The sequence below is a fragment of the Linepithema humile genome, chromosome 4 (assembly GCF_040581485.1).
Source record: "Linepithema humile isolate Giens D197 chromosome 4, Lhum_UNIL_v1.0, whole genome shotgun sequence".
Taxonomy (NCBI): Eukaryota; Metazoa; Arthropoda; class Insecta; order Hymenoptera; family Formicidae; genus Linepithema; species Linepithema humile.
Genome location: NC_090131.1, coordinates 28,443,164 through 28,463,335, shown reverse-complemented (window position 1 = coordinate 28,463,335; position 20,172 = coordinate 28,443,164). Strand labels below are relative to the sequence as shown.

General features: G+C 30.4%; 1 protein-coding gene across 1 annotated transcript; it reads left to right on the top strand.

Annotated features, from left to right (window-relative positions):
- Window positions 1-31: 31 nt before the first annotated feature.
- LOC105673422 (cytochrome P450 4C1-like) lies at window positions 32-18,905 on the top strand. Its single transcript, XM_067353193.1, has 13 exons — window positions 32-1,772; window positions 2,392-2,498; window positions 2,785-2,872; window positions 3,383-3,571; window positions 5,836-5,899; window positions 6,073-6,199; window positions 6,281-6,344; window positions 11,863-11,948; window positions 12,018-12,086; window positions 12,375-12,552; window positions 12,743-12,919; window positions 12,986-13,386; window positions 18,796-18,905. Exons 1-12 carry the CDS (start codon window positions 1,607-1,609, stop codon window positions 13,045-13,047), a joined length of 1,377 nt encoding a protein of 458 aa, XP_067209294.1. The 5' UTR covers window positions 32-1,606; the 3' UTR covers window positions 13,048-13,386; window positions 18,796-18,905.
- The last annotated feature ends 1,267 nt before the right edge of the window (window positions 18,906-20,172 follow it).

Sequence of the window (20,172 nt, the reverse complement as noted above, 5' to 3'; positions counted from 1 at the left end):
AAATATAAAGGCTGTGTGTTTACACATTAATAATTTCCTTAATAAACCCATTTCTTTTAAAGAAGTCTGATTAGCGTGCGCATTTTTTTTTTTTTTATATAATTTGTAAAGTTTTGCCACTGAACTATAGATATAGATTGTGCACTGCCATGTACGTATGTACATATGTTGGTAGATAGCGAGCTTGAGACAGATAGATTTTCAGGACTTGATGTCTCGCTCATACATATCAACGCATGCGCACATTGCCTCATTGACAGTACAGATGGGCCTAAGAGCCGGTTGCTTCAAATTCTTGGTAGATTTTATCTCTCAGTTATCTAAAATAAATATCAATAAATATTTGTAACAGTTATATCTGTTAATAAAGTTTACCTACGAGTTAAATTGTTATTATCAAGAGATAATTTAATTCGGCATTCCAACCATCGAGTAAGGATTACTGATATTTATCTTAGGTAACCGAAAGAGGTAAAGTCTATCAAATAGTTGGAACAACCGACCCTAAAGAGAGATAATTATTTGTTGTGGCATTGATTGGACAACGCTATTTGAGAAGGCTTAGACGGTAAATTATTCATGATCAATTAATATCGGCGTTCAATAACAACTTTATTGCGCAAATAGTTTTTGCTGTTTCGTAAAGCTAATCTATGCATTCCTTTTTTTTTCGATTTTTTTTTCGATTTTATCATTCTGCTATCGTTATTTTTCCGTTTATCATTAAACGCAACGCAAATCAAAATAACGTGATCATTCGAACGAGGTGAGGCCGTCATCATAATTTTTGGTCATAAAAATTGAATAAAACTGTGAAATGTTACCAAAGAGTCAAACAATATGAAATGTTAAACAAAAATGTTAAAGTTTGAAACTCTTATAAGTATATAAGTCTCGAAAAAAACATTTATGCAACAAGTACCTCAATGTAAAAAAACTGATTCTTAGTAACGATTGCAATATCTTAATACATTAGAATTTTTTCAACTATTTTTGATCAATTTTGCGTAAATTGTGAATGTTAATCATAAATGTCAAACTTTGTGGAACGTACAGTGAGTTAAAAATTAAAATGCAGTACGTCACAAAATAAGCTAAGCAACACGTATCTCAATATAATGTCGGCTTTTTATAACATAAATATAAAATTGTAATAAAAAAGAATGCATAGAATAGATTAGTTTTAAGTATCAGCTAAAAACATTTGCGCAAAAAATTGTTATTTAATAATGTTTGTACCGATATAGATATTATCATAATATCATAATTAATATATCATAATTAATAACCGTTCTAAGTTTTTTCATAAACTATCCAGGCAAAGATCAATTATCTCGCTTTACTCTGTAGAATATTTTCTCTATATAACAGTATCTTTATCTCTTTCTCTTCTGCCTTTGCATAAATTCATTCCCTTCCTCTTGTTCTCGTTTCTTACTATAAATGCGTCTACTACCATTCCACTCGTCAGAGTGCATATTGAAAGCGAAAATTAAAAGAAATAACATCAGTGGTGTTCGCAGTTTGAGCAGTAACATCAGTACCAACTCATATATTTCTATTGTTTGTGAATAACGTGGTTAATGTTGTAAAAATAAATACAGCAATGTTTGTAACTGTTACATTAATAACTTTAATTTGCCTTGGAGTAAGTTACATTTTGTCGAATTTCTGGCGTCGATCTTTAATTAAAAAAATATACAATCTGCCAGGTCCAAAAGCATATCCACTCGTTGGAAGTGCTCTCTATGTTTTGGGAATAATTACTAACGGTAATAACAAATTATAATATACTTAATGTATACAAAAGTAAAAGTAAAAGAGTTAACTTAAATTAAATGTTACAGAACATTATCTTACTTAAATATACCTGCATTACAATTTTGTTATCAATTATCTTTTTATCGAATTACGTGCTTAAATGATTAATTACAATTACTAAAAGAGAATAAATTTTCTGAAAATCAACAATAAAAATTTGAAAATTGCTTACATTATGCTAATCACAAAACATATCTACATGCGTCATCTGCGTACTGCACAATGTAATTACTATTATATACTATTATATATGTTCAATAAATTTTTACCGTAACATTGTGATATAAAACTTGCTATTTTTTAATATATATTTATAAACAAGAAATAGTTCTTTTCTACCGCACGATAAATTAAGTTACTGAATCTTATGCGATGAATATGTCTATGCATTGAGCTTACACTTACAAGGAATCGTACGTTAAATCGTACACTATTTTATTATTCAGTACTTTATAATAAAAAAATCTTAAAAATTAATTTTTTCTAAATGGAATTTATTAATATTAATATGGCATCAATTAATTCTCAAAAAAAAAAATTTTTTTTGCGTAATAAAAAAGTTTTTTTTAGATATTATGCAAATTGTGAATACACTAGTGAACGATTTTTCATCTCCATTTCGAGTCGGGTTTGGCAGTATTGCATATATCATTGTATATGATGGAGAACACATAAAGGTAAAAAAATAATGTTTGATTTCTACAAACATGTATTATAAAAAATAAATATTTTCTGTAAACATATACATAAAAAATATATATTATTATATATATATATACTATATATATACTATATATATTAAATAATATTAATTTTTATTGTATGTGTACATTTATACTTTACCTTAAATACTAGAAATAATTATCTAAAGTATATGTAAATAATGTAAATAGCACAAATAAATACACATATTTAATATAATATAAAAACGTTAGTAAATTAAATTTTAATATTGTGTTTTAGGCTGTCCTGCAAAGTCGATGCTTCGAGAAAAGTTCAATTTATAAAGTTTTTAAACCAGTATTGGGCACAGGACTTATAACATCTTCTGGTAAGATATTTCAATAGCACAAAAATTCATAAATGATAAGGTCTGGCCAAGTTCCAAAAAAGACACTCCAATATGTTTATATTTTAATAATTATCTAAATTTTTAATAAATTACCAACATAAAAAGTAACTGATACATTATTCAAGGTGCAAATTCAAAATAAACGTACATAAAATATACATAAAATGTATAAATAAAACTGATCAAAATTAGCATTATGTTTATAACGCAATAGTTACACAATATGCGAATATTATTTATGCATAAATTATATTCGCTTATATATACATAAGAAGAAATCAAACTCCACAGTAAGACTGTTAATCTCTTGTGGGATTTGATCTTTTCTGTCCTATTTTTGTTATTTTTATATTCACTTCTCTGATTTACTCGAGTATACTCGAACAGTATTATTATTATATTTATCCCGTAATCTCAGAGAAGCGATTAATATTATATAACGAATTAATAAGTTTTTTCTAATTATACTTTTGTATTTATTTATTTCAGCATCTTTATGGAGCTCAAATCGAAAAATGGTGGAGAGAATTTTTTCTCCAAACAACTTACGAATCTACTCTAATATATTTGTAGATCAATCATTAGTACTTACGCGCGAATTAGAAAAAGTTGAACAAAATAGAAATGAAATTATACTTCTTGACTTCCTATATAGATATAATTTGAACATTGTGTGTGGTAAGAATAAGTAACTCTATTATCTTGTAAAATATCTACTTTTGTATATTATAAAACAATTTTAAAATAAGAATTGTTTGCTAAAAATACAATTTTTCTACATTTTTGTAAACATTTCTAAAATTTTTGAAAAACAAATTAAAATAAAATTGTGAAATTTTTCGTAATTTACAATTACGTAACTACAGACTTCAAACGTATATTATTAATAGTGTTGATTTTAAATTGTCTTATTTGTATACATTACAAAGCATTATAAAAAGTTATATACTTCTAAACTAAATAATATTAAAAATATATAAAATATTAAAATATAATATTAAAATAAGGATTTAAAGTGTATAATTTATAACCTTTTTTTTAACAATGAGGATGAGATATATATGTATATATTGATATCATCTCAGGTAGCACGTGCTCGTTTCATACACGTTTCCTATATGTGTCGGTTATTATGAAAGTGGTCATATATTTCTCGTTTCGAGATATTCAAACTTTTGCGTTTGACCATATTAAAAATATTTTTCTATTATGGTGCAAAATTTATCAAAAATTATAATGTTCTCCTGATGTTAAATTTATCTAACATCATTAAATTTTATGAATAACTTGCACGAAACTGTATGTTTTTAATCGTTGAATGACTTATGCCACTTTCAAAATTAATAGTAGTCCTAATTGATGATTTACGATAACAAAAGATTAATAAATTTAATTGAAAAAATAACTTAAAAACAAACAAATTTATTTACTTTTAAAATTCTATTAACTATTTTAATTGTATTAATTATTTTTTTTAATTATTATTTTATCCGTTTTCTTTTTTTGCAAACATTACTTCGTGGTACTGAGTCTATGAAACACAACGATCAATATAACCTCAATTAGTAATTTAATGTTTCGCAAAATTATTACGGCAATTTAATTATATTAAGCATTATTTACCTTATTGATATTACATTTTTAAATAAATATGAAATATTTTTGTAAAGTTAAATTTACCTGAGCCGCTATCTGACGATATAATATAAAAATATGTTGAAAATTATGATAATGTTACTTTTTTTATCGCAATATTAGAAAAAAATGACTTATGCCACTATCAAAATAAGCATGCAATTACACCTGATAATAATGAAAATGATAACTTTATTTTATTGCTTATATCATGGTAACTTTGCAAAAATTCTTCCATAATAATGAAATATAGTTGATATAATATAATACTAAATGAAAATCTCATTTTTTTGGTTTTGTGACTTAGACCACTTTCATAATAACCGGCACATATGTATCTAATGTTTTTTAACCGTCAAGCAACGATAAGAAACGTTTTTGTAACCATTATTTAAAAAACGTTTTCCCACATTTAAAAAAAATTTGTTATTTTTACAGAAATAATAACAGGAAAATTTTTTAAAATTTTATTTGTTATTAAAAAACATATAGTTGTCTTGAAAAAAATATGTAGCTTAAATAATATCATATCATATTTTTTCTTGAAGATAACTATGTGTTTTTTTACACCAATTGATTCCTCTCATTAATTTGTGCATAAAAGTGTTGAGGTAAGATAATTGAAAAACATATATTTAACGAGATATTTTATAGTTTATGTAAAATTATGTCAAATTAAAATATAAAATATCTCGTAAACTATTTAATTTTTGACCGTCCTACCCTTATAACTTTTTACGATAAATATTGCAAGGAATCGATTTGTATAAAAAAATTAGGATAGTTCTATTTAAAAAAATAAAGATGACTTTAAATCTTAGAAGCACCTCTACCCAAGGTCGAACTAATATTCTTATCTTTTTTCTTCCTCTAAATCTTACAACTTTTATTTGAAACATTTTTTTGACAAATATTTTACATGTCGACATTACGATGAATATAACTGACGGAGTTAAAGCGACAAATATATTATTTTATTCTAATGATATTACGAAAACGATATAAATAATATTACTGGAAAATGTAAAAAACAGATCTATCACGAATCATAAGCGTGCAAATACAAAATGTGCCCACAAAAATAGAATAATTTATTGTAATTATTTTTAAAGTTAACTTTTATATTTTTTTATAAAACCGAATACGTAAAAATTGATTTAATTTTTTAATAAAATATAAAATAAAATTTAAAAAAAGTTTATAGTTTAATTCAAATCTGGATAATTGGTAACTCTTTATCTAAATACAGTTAATGTACTTAGATATTATAATAAATATTAATTATTTTTTTATGTGGCGCTATAAAGAAAGTCTAATGGACATCAAGTTGGAACCACAATTTATAAACCGAATGCTTGAAATAATGATGAGGTATACATTTTCTTTTTAAAACAGATATATATAAATATATATATTTAGAAAAAGAATTTTAATTATTTTAATTATAGTAATGAAAAAAAAACCAAATTCTTAATAAAATTTATAAAATTTTATGACGGTTAAATAAACTTTTATCCATGATTTACGGAAGAAACATGTTTTAGCATAAAGGAAATTTGGAAATATAGAATAAATAACATATTTTTGTATCCAAATGTTATATTCAACCTTTCTACTACAAAATGGAAACAGCAAAAACAATTAAATTCTATCACTTTGCTTATAGATGAGGTATAGATATATTGAAATATTATTTATTAATATTTTCTTGAATTTTTTTATTTGTATTATATATGATTTCTAATTACTCAGATAAAGCAGAAGAAACATATATTGGATAAATCTGAGGCAACCAAATCCAACAATAACACATTTCGTAAGTTTGTCAACTTTTTTACTTAAATGTTTATATTTGTTCAACATTATAATATTTTTAAAATAATGGTGTAGGTTTATAAAGGATAAGCTCACGTCTTTTGATTTTGATAAGTTCAGTATATTAAAATTTAAAATAAAAAAGTACAATTAGTTACGGAATGTTTCGTCGTTTTCATTCGGCGCTTCTTTTAAGACTGCCTCGCTCAGTGCTTTTTTTAAGACTGCCCTCTCTCTGTTTCTCTCTATGTATCTAGTCAATAAACAAAACAAGCCCGAAGCAAGCTGATCCAACTATCAGATTGAAATCTAACGATCTTAATTCTTTCTGAATCCTACATTCGGCCTACCTGACCAATTATTCGCCTCGAATGATTGCTACATATTGAACCAAGGCTTCATAAATTCGGCGCATGTACTAGTACTATTCGGACCTTCTCCTGGGTTCTCCTCGCTTTACATCATATGTATCATTACACTTTATTTTTGTTACGCGGTACGGCCCTAAATACTTTGCGCGCAGTTTTCGCTCCGGACACATTTGCGTGCGTTTGATCGCAACTAGCTCTCCAATTTTATATTTTTGTGGTGCCTTCCGGTGTTTATTAAATATCTTGCAGTTCTCTCGTTGCGTCTTTAATATTTGCTTCTTGGCTTTCACCCTAAGAGAACGTGTTTCATTGAACTGCTCTCGTAGTTCTTGCTCTAAGATCTGTTTTAGGCGTAAGTTCTCTTTGCATCGCATTTTTACTCCCGTCAGTAGTTCGAATGAGCTCGTGTTAATGCTTCTTTGGTAAATGGAATTTAAAATATTTTGCAACTGTCTCACATAACAATACCATTTGGTAGGATCTTCTCATGATAATTTAGTAAGTATTGGAATTATTGTCCGATTTATTCTTTCTACTTGTCCATTTGCTCTTGGCAAACCGGTGGTAATCAAGATATGTTTAATTCCTTCATTTTCGCAGTAGTCTTGAAACTCCTTCGATGAAAAGGCCGTGCCCCTATCGGAAATAATACACGCTGGATTGCCAAATATTTGTTGTTGCAGCTCTAACTTCTTAATTACTTCTTGCGATGTCGTGCTCTTCGTTGGATATAACCAAGTGAATTTTGTAAAGCTGTCGATCACGACCAGAATGTGTTTGTACTTCTTGCTCGTGGATTCCAAAGGGCCTAAATGATCTATATGGTACGTGTGCAAAGGCACGTCACCCTTAAGTAGCGAAGTTGTCCCTCCTGTTTACCCTGTTTTCGATTGGCAAGTATGCATGGGATGCAGTTTGCTATAAACCCTTCGACTTTTCTTTTTAAATCTGGTATAAAATATTCTTTTCGTATTGCATCTTCTGTTCTTTTTGCTGCCAAATGACCTTTATGGTGAATCACTTGTATGATCTCGTTCTGCATACGCTCCGGAACCATCAGAAAATCTCTGCCATCGACAAATTTATAGAGCACACCTCCGATCAACGTATAACCATCATCAGGCTTTAATTCCATTGTCTCTATTAGCGTTTTTATTTCGGAATCATCTGCTTGAGCCGCTATTACTCTTGCCACTATACCGTCTTCTACCACCGTCATAACTGCGTTCCTACTTAATGCATCGACATGTTTCATTCGGGTACCTGATCTGTGTTCCAGTATATACTCAAACTCTTCTAATTTTTCGGCCCACTGCCAGATCTTCGGAGAAACTTCCTTTTTACGCATCGTTTGCGTGAACGCCACACAATCCGTTATTATCTTAAATTTTATTTCAAGTAGATATACACGGAATTTCTCAAGTGCCTCTATTATAGCTATCACTTCTAATTCATAACTTCTATAATTTTTTTCGACTGGCCGCGATTTGCGACTCATATATTGCACCGAATGTAACTTATCGTCTATTTGCGATTGTTGCAACAATATCGCGCCTATTCCGTCCTGACTAGCGTCGGTATGTACAATAGTTCTGTCTCTAGTGTCGGATCAAAGATACGCAACACAGGCTCCTCGCTCAATATTTGTTTTAATCTATTAAAAGCTTCTCTTTCTGCCTCCTCAAATCGGAATACCCTATCTTTACGCAACAAGTCACTTAAAGGTTTCGCCGTCGTTGAATATCCACCCATAAATTTGTGAAATTTGTGTATCCTGTGAGGTCCAAAAAGCTTTGGACCTGCTTAGCTGTCGTCGGTTCCGGAAATCGTATTACAGCTCTTATTTTCTCTGGGGATGGTGATACCGTCCCATTTTCTATTATCTGTCCTAAATATTCTATACGCGTCTTCATAAATTTACATTTTTTTATGTTCAGTTCTAAGCCATATTTGCTCGCTACTTTTACAGTACACTACTAATACAACTTCTAATCTTTCTATTGCTTGATTACAATCAATCGCCAAAATTATTACATCGTCCAAGTATAGCGTCATTATTCCGTCATTTACTAGCGGTCGAAAAACTTGACTTATAAATCTCTGGAATACTGGTGGAGAATTAGACAAGCCAAACGGCGCTTTTAAAAATTGATACTGGCCTTCGTGTGTGATAAACGCAGTATATTTACGACTTTCTTCATCTATCTCTACATGAAAGAACCCATTCTTAAGATCGAGTGTGCTAAATACTCGTGCGTCTTTTAATTTGTCTATTTGATCTTCAATTAATGGCAAGGGATGCCTATCACGTTCTATAATGCGATTAAGTGGTCGATAATCAATGCATACTCTCTCTCTCTCTCTCTCTCTAGGAGATCCATCTTTCTTTTCAACTATTACTACTGGGCTTGCGTATTCCGAAGAACATGGTTCTATTATGCCTTCTTGTATCCATTCTCTTACTTGCTTTTCAACTATCTTCTTTTCTGGCATTGCTAATTTACGCGGTCTCTAAAAATCAATTTTTCGTCTTTGAGTGTTATTTTCAGTTTAACTCCTGTTGTTTTACATTTTTTAGGCTTATACGCAGCTATCAATTCTTTATTCTTTATTGTTGCGTCCGATGTAGTTTCAACATCTATTTGCTGTTCTTTTTCGGCAGTAATATGCGCAAGAAAGTCTGTCGTTAATTTTTTATAAATTGTCACGCCATGTTCATTAAAACTTAAATTAGCTTGCTCTAAAATATCTCTGCCGATAACTACTTCTACGTTTACCGTTTCGCACGGTACGACATACAACGTCAAAGGAAAATCATCACCATTTATATAAACAATAGTTTGAAAATAGCCTAAAGCCTTTGATTTACCGCCCCCGAAACCGGAAAAAACACGTGTCGACTGTACCAACTCATATTTATTTAACTTTTTGAATGCGTCTTCTCGAATTAAACTAGCTGGACTCTACCGGTGTCTATAAGCGGTCGCAAATTTTTATTATTAATAATAATATTCTTTACCACGCTAGTCAGTGATGCGCTCACGAGATTCACCTGTTCTGTATTCGCGTCAGAGTTTACTCTTTTCTCATTGCAATTTCTCGCTTCGTGTCCATACTTATTACAATTAAAACATTTTTTTCCTAATGCCTTTTTATCGTAATCCCTAGCGTGATGTCCGATCGTGCCACAATTAAAACAACGCATCTGCGCCCCGCCTTCCTGATTATTCGTCGTCCTCGTTCTCGTGTCTCCACGCGAGGATCTCCTTCCCGCGCTCCTCGTCAGTTCCTCTCGATTCCTCATTTGCTTTGTCGTTTTCTCCGAGTGAATTTTTGTCATTTTTTCATAGATCTCAAGCTTATCCTTAAACTCACGAACTGTTTTTGCTCCGTAAAGAATTATTTTACTACTGGATTCATCGTTGATACTTCTAATTACATAATCAAACAGCGCGTCCGATTCCACGGCGCCCCTTGACGCCAACTCTTTCATTGCTAAAAAATACTCTTGCACAGTCTCTTCTTTCTTCATCTTACGTCTTTCTAACATTCTGTGCAACTGTGCACTGGTGATTTTTTTGGAGAATTCTTCCGTCAAAACGTCTTTTAACTTCTTCCACGTTCCGATAATTCCTTCACTTTGTATAAATAATTTGGCCACGCCTTTCAGAGATTTTTTTGCAAAGACTACTTTTTGTAAATTATTCCAGCCGAAAATAGCAGCGGCTTCCTCAAAATCGTTAATCCATCGCTCAATTGGATATGAATCAGTTCCATTGAATGCGCGAAATGAATCTTCAACATCTCTATAATTTAAAACGAATTGATTAGCGTTTTTATTCGTATCTCCCTGCCTCCTACCTCTTTCCGGTCGATTGTTACGCTCCTGTACTGGGTGGTTCATATTTTCATTCCCTTCGTCAACATCGGCATCTCGTCATCGCTTTCGTCATCATTTTCGTCATCTCTTTCGTCATCATCGTACTCGTTCTCGTCACGCATCGATCGTAGAGCCTCTACGTCCATCAAAGCTCTCACTATTCGTTCTCTTAATTGTTCAGCGTTTCCTATGTAATACCGAGAATATTACAAATTGATATTAAATCTTCAATGGGAAACATTACGGCATATTGAAGCTTGGCTCTAAAATCGGGCGAGTCGTCGTTAAATTCGAACCCTCGAAACTCGCGCAGTCGCCGTCGATTGTTCCTGTCGCCATCTTCCTCAAAAACAAGTTTGTGCATAGCCACAATCACCGCTCTAGAAGCTACGTCAATTTTTTGTTTTATGGCGGGTATTTGTCCTAATTTTTCCATTATTTCGTCCACCACTTTGTTTTCCTGCTACAGTTCTTAAATGCTCTTGCTCACACATCGTTCGTTCGTCTTCGTTCTTCCTTATGGCTCTTGAATACTCGAGCGCTGTCGTTCTTCTTTTACTCGTCGTTTTTCTCGTCTTTTCGAACCTCGTTCAGACACTTTTTAATATCTTCTTCTCAAGTACTTTTCAACAACGTTTAACTCGTTTTGGCATATCCCGGACGAGCCCCCAAAAGTTGTGGGTTTATAAAGGATAAGCTCACGTCTTTTGATTTTGATAAGTTCAGTATATTAAAATTTAAAATAAAAAGGTACAATTAGTCACGGAATGTTTCGTCGTTCTCACTCGGCGCTTCTTTTAAGACTGCCTCGCTCAGCGTCCTGACTGCCCTCTCTCTGTTTCTCTCCATGTATCTAGGCTGAGTTCCACTTGGTGATCGCAACGCTCGTAAACATTATCTATCTTTCTTTAACTTTCGATGAAAAACAAAGATAAAATGATTCCACAAGCGTTGCGATCGCCAAGTGGAACGTATCTCTAGTCAATAAACAAAACAAGCCCGAAGCAAGCTGATCCAAATATCAAATTGAAATCTAACGATCTTAATTCTTTCTGAATCCTACAATGGTAAAAAAGTTTTTTTTTTGACAATATTGCTGAAATAATACTAAAATATATGTCTTTTTTTTATTGATATAACGCTATTTTTAATGATTTCTTTCTTTTCTTTCATTGCTTTTGCAAATATTTCAAAATTATATGTATAGGAAACTCATTTTTGTAAGTAAGTAATCAATCAATTTATCTATTTTTATTCAAATAACACAGTTTTCGATGTTTTATTGGAAGCATTGCATAAAGAAAAAATAACTTTACAAGAATGTGATGATCATATGTTTACAATGTTATTCACAGTACGTATATATATTTCCAAATTCAAACTATATGTAGACGTACAATTAAATAGATTTATATTTACGTAGGCTATTGACACAACTGCCATTACAATGAATTTTGTGATTTTTATGCTCGCAAATTTCCCAGAAGTGCAGGTACGCAGACATTAAATTTATTGAAATACAATATAATTTATTAACTTGTTTAATACATATATAAAACTTACAAATAAATAATATAATTTCAAATTAGTAATTATATGTAATATATTATTTATGTTAAAGTTTTAAATAGAATTATGCAAACATTTTTATCTACTATTACTTACGCTTTAGTGATTGCTAGGAATATTAATGCCATAAGCAATGCACACAATTTTAATCACAAGTATACAGCAATATACTAAAAAATACACATAATCGCTTCAATTTATTTCATACTAGGAAAAAGCGTACAAAGAATTATCAGAAATTTACGGCATTGAATCTCCAAAATCTGTACCAATTGAATATGATGATTTGCAAAAAATGGAATATTTGAATCGAGTTATTAAGGAAACAATGAGACTCTTTCTTGCTGCTCCTTTGATTGGACGAATTTTAACAGAAGATTTAAAGATAGGTATATATTAACGACAATTGTGTATTACAATAATTTATTTAAAAATTGTGTTTTTTTGTGCTACAATTAAAAGACAGAGATACATACAAAAGTAATTTTTTAATAATAAGACGTATGTTTACTTAGACTATTTGTTACTATTACATTTTTATTATAATATTATTTTAATATAAACATATGTATATTTTAGGAGAAACTATTTTACCTAAAGAAGCTGATATAATTATGTCTATATTTTATATGCACCAAAATAAGAAATATTGGTCGAATCCCTTGATATTCGATCCAGATAAATTTCTCCCGGAAAAAGAAGTGCATTGTTCGAAATATTTCATGCCGTTTAGTACCGGACTCGGAAATTGTATTGGTAAGCACAAATAAATAATAAAATATCATGATAAAGTTATTTTGTATATAATTAACAAAATTGCAGGTCAGAAATATGCGATGATTTCTATGAAAATCATTCTTGCAACATTGATACAAACATTTTAATTTAAAGTAGATAAAAATATCAAAATATATGAAATAAAACTTACAATCAGTATCGATATTTTCGGTGCGGACCACCGCACGTGGTATCGATTTCTGTATCCCCGCGTATCGTGGTGCGGCCCACCGCACGCTTTACGCCTGGAATTTCTGGACTAACATAAAATTCTTTTCTTATTCCTAAATCCAAAACTCGTCACGGAGGAGTAAAGTACCGCGCGCGGCAATTGCTTCTCCAACATATTAAACCAACCTCCGAGGAATATTCGTTATACATCGGTGTGAATACGGACCACTGAACGATCCAAAAAGATCCAGATATATTTCCAGGACATCCAAGTAGTAAGTCAAAACCTTCATAATTAAATAATTATTAGTTGTAAGACCTCTCACCTTCCTCTTCTACCCCCCCCCCTTTCCTTTGAAAATCACACGAGGTTCCATTCTTGGTAAAAGGAGTTAAGTCTCTTGACCAGAAAACGGAACCACGAACGATTGGTTGAGGTCTCTAACAGGGTAATATCGATCTTTACGATCGTTGACCTGTTTTCAGCCAAAGAAAATCGTTCGGCTCGCGCGGTCGCCTTTCCTCATACCGACCAGCGAGCAAACACCATAAAATACTTTTATGATTGCGTCCGCCCGTATGCCTGACCCCTTTCCCTCCAGGACGTAACACAGATAAATGTGAATTTATAATCAACCCGTTCCGCTTTTTTGCGCAAATCGTGTTTTATGTAATATACAGAAAATTAATCTCGCGGAACGGAACGCGCGAAAACGCAAACATTTAGTAAAGTCTAGTAAGTTTGTCTTCCGCGTTTCCACGCATTATATAATCGCAGCCTTAGACAGTAATTATTTATTATTTGCACAATAAAATTATATAATCGCATTAGCCTTAAACGGTAATTATTCATTATTTGCGCAATAAAATTATTGTTACACGCTCATATGAGCGTGTAATAATAATTTTATTGCGCAAATAGTTTTAGCCGTTTCGTAAAGCTAATTTATGCGTTTCACTCGAAAAAATGATCTTGCAATAATAGCTAAAATTTTCTAGGTGTAAAAAATTAACTAAAACAGATAAATGATTAGCAACTGTTGTGATATTGCATATGTAATTACTTAATCAGTTTAGATGACAGAAACAGAATATATATCTGTATTGTTTGTGAACTTTAAAAAGAAAGTTTCTCTAAAGCGCCTATCTATATAAGATCAATCACGTGTTAGATCATGCAATGAATAACATTTAGCAATGGTACCTAAATTTTTCAGAAGCTATTGCTAGAACATTACTGCTATAAATTCTATATGTGACAAACAATGTTTTCACAGATACGAAAAATAGCGATACATTCTTGTTGCGATATCTAGAAATCTAACTACATCAGCGAAATATTTTTTTAAGTGTTTATTTCAATTAAATCATTCTATTCTCGTCGTTTTTCCGATCGATATCATAAAACGCAACACAAATAAAAATAATGTGATCATTCGAACGAGGTGAGGTTGTCATCATAATTGTTGATCAAATTGAATGAAACTGTGAATGTTAACAAAAAGTCAAACAATGTGGTATGTTAAACAAAAGTGTTAAAGTTTAAAACTATTATATATAAGTCTTCAAAAAAACATTTATGCAACACGTAACTCAATATAAAAAAACTGATTCTTAGTAACGATTGCAATATCTTAATACAATAAAAACTGTTCAACTATTTTTGGTCAATTTTGCGTGAATTGTGAATGTTAACCATAAATGTCAAACTTTGTGAAATGTAAAGAGAGTTAAAAATTAAAATGCAATACGTCGCAAATTAAGCTAAGCAACACGTACCTCAATACAACGTCGGCTATTTATAACATAAACACAAAATTGTAATAAAAAAGAATGTATAGATTAGTTTTTAATATCAGCTAAAACTATTTGCACAAAAAATGGTTATGTAATGATGTTACTTATAAGTAATAAATTTATAATAATTCATTGTACAAATAATTTTGTCTTTGATCCTATACACGATATTTTAGAAGATATCGCACCAATAGAATTAAAATTGGTTTTGCATTATTACAGTACCTGTAACAATTATAATTTTAGAATAGATATGTTCAATAACAGAATAAATTTAAAACTTGTTTAATAAAGATAGGAGATCAAAGGTCAGGCTGGGGTTGATCGTGCCAAGAGTTATTTTTTGAAGTGATATTTATTTGACATTTCGGTCAATAATTTTTGACCATCTTCAGAATAGTTTAAATCAGAATGAAATCTCAAAAAAACATAATTAATGGTCGGTGTTTTATACAGTTCGTTGATAAAGTTAGCTCGAAATACAGATTGTTAGTCATTATTGACGTTAAAAGACTTAATTAAACCTCTAAATTCGTTGAGCACACTAACAGAATAAATTTATTTCAATATGGTTTACCAAAAAATAAAAATAAACCTGCAAATTTTTTTTCGGCTTCTATTAAATATCAAAGAGATTATAAACTTTCACAAACTGCTGTACAAACCTGGTGTTTATTAAAAGTTTTTCTCTTCTTAGTTTCAAATTTACTACCTCAAAATGATAAATATTTATCGTTAATTTTAACATTGAATAGAATAAACGAAATAGTATTTGCTCCAAAATTGAGACTCTCTATTCTACCATATTTATCAGAATTAATCGAAGAACACAATTGCTTATTCTGAGAATTATTTCCAGCTATAAGTCCAATCAATAAGCATCATCATTTAACTCTCTACTCTCAGTGTATATCTTTTTCTGGTCCTTTACGTTGGTTAAAATGTTTAAGATTTAAAGCAAAATATAATTTCTTAAAAAAATATGGATCTATTGCATGTAATTTCAAAAATATTACGAAAACATTAATTAATTATTGTCAGTTATCCCAATGCGCAGTTTGAGGTATTAACGAAGAGTCGAAACCCGAGTCGAAATTTAAAACCTACTATAAACCTCATACATGGTTATTTGTGCCTCTAATAATGTTCCTTGACCTACAAGTTCTATCTTGAAAGTGTTATGTCTTCTTTTGGCCTTTCTTTAATCTTGTTGTCCTAGAAAACCCTTATTTTTATTAATGTTAAACATACAATTCCTACTTTCGTTCTTACAACTCCTACCTCTTTTGAATCTCCAAATCTTATCGAAATTTCTAGCAATAAAAATATTAATATTCAATCTATAATTGAGTTCAATTTCTATTATATCAGATTAATATAATAAATGTTATAATCAGAGGCGGACTGGACAGGAGAGATACCGAGAAATTTCTCGGGGGGCCCTATGTTTTTGAGGACCTCAGTGGCCCCCAAATCCAAATTTTTTTTTAAAATTTTTTATGCAAGAAATTAATAATCTAAATTCTAAATTATCAGATTGCGACAGTTGAATAACGACGTGCTTTCCTTCTCTAACCAAGATAGCGCTGAGCACGAGTTAGCGTTAGTCAACTATCTGTAGTGCGTCACTGTCTTTCGTGTTCTCCTTTCATTTTTTTTTATAATTCGTCTGAAAGGTTATGGCAACTGACAATTTATAAAAGAATATTTACTAAAAGCCAAAGAAATATTATTTTATTATTAAATAAAATACATGCACTATACATGGTTATTTATTTTACGTATGCTACCTTTACTACAATACAAAAAAAATTTACAATAAAAACAACAACAAACAAATTAAAGGACAAAATATCTCCAAATTTCATTAAAACACGTTTGACCTTGAACTAAAAAATTTTTTGCCGCGGCGCTTTAGAGTGGGGGCCCTTTTTACAAATTTTCTCGATGGGCCCTGGTGTTCCAGTTCGACCCTGGTTATAATATAAAATAAATAATAACAAATAAATAGTAAAAAATATTTTTAAAAATTAAGTGCAACTCAGTATTATATTTAGTATTATAAATAACTAAAAATTTATTTGAATAAACAAAAAACAATTAAAATTCAAAATTTTATTTAATATTTTATTACATATCTGACCTATAATTCAAAATTATTTAATATTCTATTACCACATTTACTTTATTTATATTTAATGCATATCTTAATTTCAATAAGCGCAATACATTAATTATGTAATTTACTTAACTGCAGATAGATATGTAAGAGATAAGTGAATATTATTTATATAATATTTGCTTATAGTAGCCTATTTACAGTTAAGCAAATTATAATAATTAATATATTGTTTATTAAAATCAAGATCCATACATTACATGCAAGTAGAGTATATGAGATAATAGATTATTAAGTAATTTTGAATATTTATTTTCTAGAAATACATATTTATAGAACCTGAAGCCTTTTTAGAGGTTTTCAGTAGATACTCTTTTGAGCTTCCACATGGAAAAAACGGCAATAAGTAACAATTTTTAGTATCAAAGGAGGGCAATAGCTAATGTAATGTTATATCTATATATATGAATTAAAGCTTACATTGGTTCTCCAAATTCGACAAAACTTGTAGGTTTAATCTAGGCTAAAAATTTCGACTCGGGAAATCAAATTAAAATATGTTAACGGTTCAAAAGTTTATGCAGAAAATACTTATTGTTGGCAACAATTATATCACATGAAGTATCAGGGCAAAGATAAAATTATTAAAATTGATCAAGCAGAGGTTTATAATACAGAATATCGAAAATATTTGTTTGTTGCTATTGACAGTGGAGTACACGAAAGTAGTGAAATAACATTTGATTGTATAAAAGAATGAATAATACTAAAAGATGATCAGCTGTGGTTATGGTGTGAAGAATGGCAGTATCTTGGTTACAATGAGTCATTAAATGCTTATCTTGTATTTCCTAAATTAAATTTATTTAGATTAGTAAACACTAATGAGTTATGTGATCTGAAATCATTTGCATTACGGACTGATTTTAAGACTAATTTGTCTTATATTGTTCTTCATCATATATTATTATAAAAATACTTTATAACTATATTTTGTATAATTTTTGTATAATATCTTGTATAATCTTATATAATTACAATTTAAAATTAGTTACAGGCTCCAAAATTAACAATAATTAGGGATAAGAGGCGAAAAGAGCCGTTGCAAGATGTTTGTGCATAAATTACCTTTTCAACCATTTGACCAAGTTGACACATTTATTTCTATGATTTTGACACTTCGGTTTTTAAGTTTTAACGTAATATTTATTATGAGTGTTGAAGGCGAATCATGGGACAAAATCTATCTCTGGCTCTTCCATTAGAATTCCAATTATATCCTTACATTGGATTCTAATTAATAGGAAGAAATCAATGCGTAGCTTGTAGCGTTTATTTATTTAATTTTTAATGTTCCGACTATCAAGACATTGTATTTATTTTGTAATTTTTGGTAATGTCACTGAAGAAGGCCTAACATAGGCAGAAACGTTTGATTTTGAATGTATTTTATATCTATAATATAATTTGATTTTATGCACGAACATCTTGCAACGGCTCTTTTCGCCTCTTATCTCTAATTATTATATAATTACAATTTACTTTTTATCTTTCAACTATATATCTGTCTACATACACAATATTAAAATTTTAATTAATTCATATAAATTATATTATAAATAATATGGAAGTTATGGAGATATCAAGATATGAAAATATGAAAACAACACCAAAGTGTAAATAGTATATGTCTGCTGTATTTATTATTAAATTACATCTAATTTTTTAAATATATTTCTTTAAATCAAATTATATATTTATATTTCAGATGAAGGAGTTGATAGTTACGCTTTCATGGCGCTAACTGAAATTGATTTAAAGAATTAAAAATTAAAACTGGCCCAAAAAAAAGAATATTAAATTTAATTAATACTTTCAGTAATGTAAGAGCAAACCGTGTAGAAAAGTCCTTTACCATTTTTTGATTTTTGTAATAAGTACTGAGTAATTAATGAAAAAAGATCGGCGAATCCGCGCGAGTAAAGCGCGTGCGGCGAGAAGGCGTTCCACTGTTACGTGGTCGCTAGGACGCAAGGATCTTACAATTAGCGTTACGCACCGTATGTTACCATTGTTATTTGTAAAGCGCTCCACCCAACGCTTTATCGCGCGCCTAGTGATCGCGTAACAGTGGGAGGTCTTTCTCGCCGCGCGCGTTTTACTCGCGCGGATTCCCCGATCTTTTTTCGTTAATTACTCAGTACTTATTATGAAAATCAAAAAATGGTAAAGGACTTTTCTACTCGGTTTGACCTCCTCTACCTGTATATGACCGGTGAAGCGATTATTGCCAGACACCCTGTATATATACAGGGTGTCCCGCGTAACTTGTCCCACCGGGAACTGGGAGGTAGATGGGATTGAAATAAATATAAAAGTTCTTTACCGTTTTACGATATTCGCAATAATAAACGAGATATTAACTTTTACATTTGGACTAATGAGAGCGCGTCAAGAGAAGCGCTCGAGCCGCTCGAGGTCTAGCCCGGCCTAGTCTATCATACATTGGTTGTGGGCGGCGCGTTGGAGAGGCAAGAGGGGAAACGCGCCGTGGCTCGGCGCCCGGCTCACGGCTCGTCGCGGTGCGGCCGAGGTAATATAGGTAAATATAGGTAAATATAGGAAAATATAGGTAAATATATGTTATAGAAGTTTTTTCAAAAGTTGGTCGTACTTTTTATTTTAGTTTATTAATAGTAACAAAAGTGTATATGTCGTTCAATTAAAGTATCTGTTATTTTTATCACACTTTTTGTGTCACTTCAGGTTTTTTTTTAATTCCGTGTTTGTAAAATTATTCACTTTAATTTTTAGGTAAAACTTATAAAAAATCCCATACAGCACAAAATATCCTACATATCCTTAGGACATCTTGGGGAGATCTCGATGTCCTCAGAACATTCTTGGAACACCAAAATATCCTCGATGTCCTGAGGATATCCTGAGGATGTTTTGTGCTATATGGGATATGACAAACTTTTGCAAGCCTCTAGATGAGAGAGATATTTTATTTGAGAAATAATAACTTAATTATTTTTACAGATTATCTGATAATGATGAAGAAATAATAAATAACATAAAAATAATGTCTTAATAATGCTTTTATAATATATATTACTTTGTCAATTATAGTTAATAAATATTA